At 36.0% G+C, this 6,208-nt stretch overlaps 1 protein-coding gene across 1 annotated transcript in view; it reads right to left on the bottom strand.

The window, feature by feature from the left end:
* Positions 1–5,835, bottom strand: part of LOC107756616 (proton-associated sugar transporter A-like) — a 10,515-nt gene extending 4,680 nt beyond the window's left edge. Inside the window, exons 1-4 of the mRNA XM_016573798.1 lie at positions 5,604–5,835; positions 3,445–3,878; positions 2,855–2,947; positions 1,606–1,830 (exon numbers count right to left, since the gene is read on the bottom strand). Coding sequence (XP_016429284.1) covers positions 1,606–1,830; positions 2,855–2,947; positions 3,445–3,868 — 742 coding nt within the window. The 5' untranslated portion in view covers positions 3,869–3,878; positions 5,604–5,835. The remainder of the gene's footprint in view (positions 1–1,605; positions 1,831–2,854; positions 2,948–3,444; positions 3,879–5,603) is intronic.
* Between the last annotated feature and the right edge of the window lie 373 nt (positions 5,836–6,208).

Raw genomic sequence — 6,208 nt, 5'->3', positions numbered from 1 at the left:
ATGAGAGTGAGAATGCGCGGGCTGATGTTATTGCCTGTGCCGCTGGTAACAAAACGGATCGGCTCGGAATCAGAAAGAAGTGAGACTGACGGACCAATCACCGATCCGGGCTGATCATGAGGAAAATCGGCCGATTTCGATCCCTGGCCGATCGATCGGTGCATCTCTAAATATGACATTTAAAACTTAAAAAACGTAAACAAAAATGTAAAAGTTTTCCTTTTGTAGTTGCAATAAAGCTGAAATAAAATAAAATATAAATATTAGATAATATTAGGACATTTGAAAACTTGCCTTGGCAACTACATTAAATATATACTGAAACTGAAAAAAACAAAATACTGAAACTAAAATAAATGTCTGAGTAAGTACTAAATCACTAAAACTGAAATAAAAATAAATTAAATCTAAATAGAATTACTTAAAAATGAAAATTAATAAAAATGATAAAACCACAAAACTAAATTACTAAAACTAAAATGAAAACTGAAAATATAAAAATACTAGCTAATTCAAAATACATATAAATACTATTATAATATATAAATAATACTAAAATAAAACTCCTTTTCATGGAATTGATTTAATTTGGTAAAATGTGTTAAATGGATCTAGGAGTACTATACTTTTACAGGTAACTGAAATCATTGTCAAATTTGACAAAATCAAAAACTGATTAGTTTAAGTTGAAGTACAAAAAATTACTAAAATGAAAAATGAAATAAAAATAAATTCAAGCTAATTAATTTTTTTTAAAAAACTGAAATAAAAATAAATTAAATCTAAATAGAATTACTTAAAAATGAAAATTAATAAAAATGATAAAACCACAAAACTAAATTACTAAAACTAAAATGAAAACTGAAAATATAAAAATACTAGCTAATTCAAAATACATATAAATACTATTATAATATATAAATAATACTAAAATAAAACTCTTTTCATGGAATTGATTTAATTTGGTAAAATGTGTTAAATGGATCTAGGAGTACTATACTTTTACAGGTAACTGAAATCATTGTCAAATTTGACAAAATCAAAAATTGATTAGTTTAAGTTGAAGTACAAAAAATTACTAAAATGAAAAATGAAATAAAAATTAATTAAAGCTAATTAATTTTTTTTAAACTAATGAAAGTGACAAGTCACAAAACAAAATGGCTATAATATATAACTATATGCTATAATAATTTATAAATAATAAAAAAATAATAGATTTTCAGGGAATTAATTAAATAAGATTAAATGTGTTAAATCGATCTGGGAGCACTATACATTTAACAAAAAAGAAAAGTCAAATTAGCCAAAACAATTAATAAATAAAAACTTAAAGGATGTGTACAACTGACAAAAAAGACTTAAACTAAAATGAAACAAAAAACTGAAAATATAAAAATAAAAGCTAATTCAAAATATGAATAAATATTATAATGGGATAGAAATATTAATAAAACAACACTGATGTGATTAGACGTATATTAGATTTTGAGAATTATGAGAAAAAAGTCCTTATGTGAAAACCACGACTCAAGCAGTTAAGTTAAAAACAAAATAATGCTTTAAATGAACATTTAACCATAATTAATCAAGTTTTTCTCTAACCTGCCAGGAGAGCGTGAATATTTAGGCCTCGGTCCTGGTCCTCTGGGCTACACACATCCATCATGTACGCATGACTGGGGTTGTCCGCCGAGTCGGCACTGAAGTCCATCAGAACCACACCGCACACCGTCAGCACGATGCCCCACTTGTGATCCAGGGTGGTGTCCGCCACAGCCGTTCCAATGTCCCGTCCATTCAGCACCAGTGTTAGACCCAGCAGAGCCCCTGCAAACACACCAAAAGAGCAACATCAAAGCATTTTAAATTAAAAATGAAACTCTAGTTTCAGTATCACTCCAAAGAGAAAGGAAAACTTGCAATCGCATCATATGACCCCTTTAAAGGATTAGTTCACTTCTAGAATGAAAATTTGCTGATAATTTACTCACCCCTATGTCATCCAAAATGTTCATGTCTTTCTTTCTTCAATCGAAAAGTAATGAAGGTTTTTGAGGAAAACATTCCAGGATGTTTCTCCATATAGTGGACTTCAATAGTGGCCAACGGGTTGAAGGTCCAAATTGCATTTTCAATGCAGCTTCAAAGTGCTCTACACGATCCCAGCCGAGCGAAACAATCGGTCATTTTCTAAAAAAAAAAATTAAAATTATATACTTTTTAACCACAAATGCTTGTCTTGCACTAGCTCTGCGATGCACATGCGCGACTTCACGCATTACGTAATCACGTTGGAAAGGTCATGCGCGGTTAGCTCTTCGTCTGTGTACTTTCCTCTAACTTCAAAATCATCCGACATCATTGTTTTATCTTTTTTTGTAAATGGCGTTTGACTTTCTTTGCACGTTCACTTTGTAAAGACTGGGTTGGTATTTCCGCCTACGTCACGCGTGACCAACGTGATTACGAATTGCATTATGTTGGGCTGGTGCAAGATGTACATTTGTGATTAAAAGTATATACATTTGTGTTCTTAGAAAATGACCGATCGTTACGCTAGATAAGACCCTTATTCCTTGTCTGGGATCGTGTAGAGCCCTTTGAAGCTGCACTGAAACTGCAATTTGGACCTTCAATCCGTTGGCCAACACTGAAGTCCAAAAATCCTGGAATGTTTTCCTCAAAAACCTTAATTTCTTTTCGACTGAAGAAAGAAAGACATGAATCTTGGATGACATGGGGGTGAGTAAATTATCAGGAAATTTTCATTCTGGAAGTTAGCTAATCCTTTAAAGAGCAAACAAAGAGATCAATTAGTGAAGTTTGCAATAACTAAATTCATACTTCTTACCTATTGCCAGGGCAAAAATAAAAGGTCTCCTGCGGCCAAAGCGAGACGTACATCGGTCACTCCATGCCCCAAGAATTGGTTGCAGAAGGAATCCTGGGAATCATAAAAGAAGACAGACAACTTTACTGGCTAAATGTTGGCTTTAAAAAACTTGAACTTGACAGTGCTCATTCGCTTATACATTTTCATATTCAATACAGCGGCCAGGATCCCAACTAACGAAGAGCATTCTCACAACTTTAATGAATGTTTTTTAAAAGTTATAAAGGTTAGGACAAAATGTTTTTAAAGTAATGTTAATGGAACATTCTTCTTAAGAGAAAACATGTTATTTCTACCTGATGAATGTTCTTATAATTTTGAGAGAAAACATTCTTAGAATATTAAGAATAAACATTCAAATAACATTATATCTTGGGTAAGAATAAAATTAGCAGAATGTTGTAAAAAAAAAACTTTTTTGTAACCTTTAAATAACATTATAATCATGTCAAGAAAACTGGACATGTCAAAGTTTTTAAACATTTCAAAACATTGTTTGTTTTTATAACCTAAATTTATTACCTAGGATATTCTTCAAAACTACATACCTAAAATTGGACTGATGAACCACACAAGACTGTAGAACTGGTCGGGCAACCCCATCTGAAGAAGCACAGGCGTGACGTACGCCGTTTCCATCGCGTAGCTGAACTCGATCCCAAACAAAATGCAGCCATTGAAGAGAAGCTCGGGGAAAGTGCGTCTCGGTGGAAGTTCGCTCAGGTCGAGCTGTTCCAGGGGGCACGGCGTGTTCGGCGGCGGCGGCGGAGACGGCCTGATCAGTTTCCGTCGCTTCGGGTGCCTCTGGAAGTTGTTGGCTCTGTGACTGAGGTGCCGTGTGGTGGACGATGGGAAACTGGACGTTTTGGATAGAGTGGGTCTCCAGGTGCCTTCCTGGGCAGTCCCGAACTTCCCCCCTACAGGACTGGACAGGAGGGGGTCGCTCGGGGTGCCCATTCCAGGAGATGACATTCTGCTCACACTAAAAGGGAAAAAGACAGGAAAAAGCAGTCTGTTGCTGCTGCAGCACAGTGCCAGCTGTACAAAGCACTCTTACACGCTTCCAAAAGATGGTTTTCACAGTGATGCCCTAGAAAGAAGAATCATTTTCAGTAAACAGTTCTTTAAAAGAACTATTTTTTCTTAGTTCGAACCCAGCTAACAAAAATATGTTCTTAGAACATTTTGTTAACATTCCCATTAAAGCCCCGTTCACACCAAGAACGATAACTATAAAGATAAGTTTGTTTGTTCGTCCAGCGGACGATATCGTCTGTTTCTTCTAAGCGCACGCTCATCTGTCGCTTTAAATTCTCGAGCTCACTATAGCAGGATGGATTCTGATTGGGTGTCAGTGTTTGTATCGTTAATCGGTTGGAACAAAGCATTCTGAAAGTGATTCAAACGATATCGTTTCTCTGTGCCTTTATTGTTATAGCTGTGGTGTGGACTCTTGAGACCGATTTTTAGAACTATATCTTTATAGTTTTTTTTTTTTTAATGTTTTATAAAGTTTTTTTCTTGGTTATGCGAACATTAAAGGAACATTCCAGTTTTACCATTTTGCAAGCGTCATGGAAACAATTAAATGTTCTCTGAACGTTCAAAACATCCATTTTTAAATGTTTTAAGAACATTTTTTCTCGGTTATACAAACGTTAAGGGAACATTCCAGTTTTATGGGAATGTCACTTTTGAATGTTCTCTGACACAAGTAGTAACAGTAACACTTAAAAAAATGTCAGATGAACATCCATCTAAATTGTTTTAGTAAAAAAAAAAAAGTTCCATGAGTGATGTGTAAATAATGTTTTTGTGTTAACATTTTGAGAACATTATGAAAGACCAGATAACTCTGAACCAACATTCTATTAAAGTTACTGCAAGAACATTTGTTCATAACTCTGAGAGAACCTTGCAGGCAAGTATAGCCAAAGTTCTGAGAACATTCCTTGTCAGCTGTGAAGAACAGATTCTTTTATTTTTCCACAATAAAGAACCTGGAAAGATTCCATGGATGTTAAAGGCTCCTTATGGAACCAGCAATGCTAATGAAGAACCTTTATTTTAAAAAATGTAGGTCATGGTGACATTGAGACAGAGAGCAAAATAACACAATTACTTGAAAAGCATCACAATAGCGGTTTTATACATCAAATTAGCAGTGAAGTATGTGCTGAAGCGCCATTGCTTTAAAGAGGTCAGTGATATGACACTTCTTCTTCTCCCCTCGTGGACACGACGTACTGCAACCAATGCGCAGCTCCACTGACAAGATGCGCATTGCACATGTGGTCTCTCCATCACTTCTTCTTCTCCCCTCGTGGACACGACGTACTGCAACCAATGGGCAGCTCCACTGACAAGATGCGCATTGCACATGTGGTCTCTCCATAGCTGAGGAAGCAAAACGCATAACTGCAGCCTCGTTCCTGCACACTTCTGAGAAATGCGCGAGGTTATCTCTATTATGCGAGAGTAAAAAGCGCACATAATCGTTGATTTATAAAAAATGTTTAATTATGGATGAAAAGAAGGATGCTTGCATGGAGAGCTAGACGTGTTTATTTTCTGTTTGACCACACCGGCTGCACTTCAGCGGTGTAATGATCACCCTAATCTTCCGCGTTCAAGGTAAAGATTATACAATCGACTCCTCATGTGTTCTTTGTGAGAGGCGTGCCGCGGATGGAAACAGAAATGTTACCTTTATCCGGGATGCTCTTCATGCATTACTGGCTTGCAAACAGCAGACGGAAGGACGCATCATGTTGACGCCGCTGTTTAACGTTTCGTGTTTTTGCGTGCTTTCTGGCGCGGTCATTTCTCAGTTTTTATCGTGCTCCTCCGGTCTTGCCCTGTTCTCGCATCTCTCTTCCTCCCGTCCATCGGCTCTCCCGCGTGACGTCACGGCATCGCCCCTCCCGTCCCGCGCCAATCTGCAGCATCAGCATCAACTGAAAACTGACACCCGTCTAAAATACTTTAAAAGCCATGTGGACCTTCAAGATGTCATCCTGCATTGATTATTTATCATTTTCACTTTTGTCAAACCAGATAACAAAAAATATGTTCTGAGAACGTTCCCATTAAGTTATGAAAACGTTATTTTTGATTGCTCTCTGAATTTTCAAAACGTTTTTATTTACTATTTTAAGTGTTTTTTCTTGTTTATATGAACGTTAAAGACGAAATTAAGGGAACGTTTTATTTTATTGTTTTGCAAACATTAAGGGAATTTACTCTTGAATGTTCTTTAAACCACCTAAAACTGGTAAGTGGGAACGTTTATGAAACGAACGTCCATGTAAC

Source organism: Sinocyclocheilus rhinocerous, unplaced genomic scaffold (genome assembly GCF_001515625.1).
Source record: "Sinocyclocheilus rhinocerous isolate Xijiao unplaced genomic scaffold, SAMN03320098_v1.1 scaffold532, whole genome shotgun sequence".
NCBI lineage: Eukaryota > Metazoa > Chordata > Actinopteri > Cypriniformes > Cyprinidae > Sinocyclocheilus > Sinocyclocheilus rhinocerous.
The sequence above is the reverse complement of the archived record's forward strand: the minus strand, read 5'-3'. Positions and strand labels throughout refer to the sequence as shown.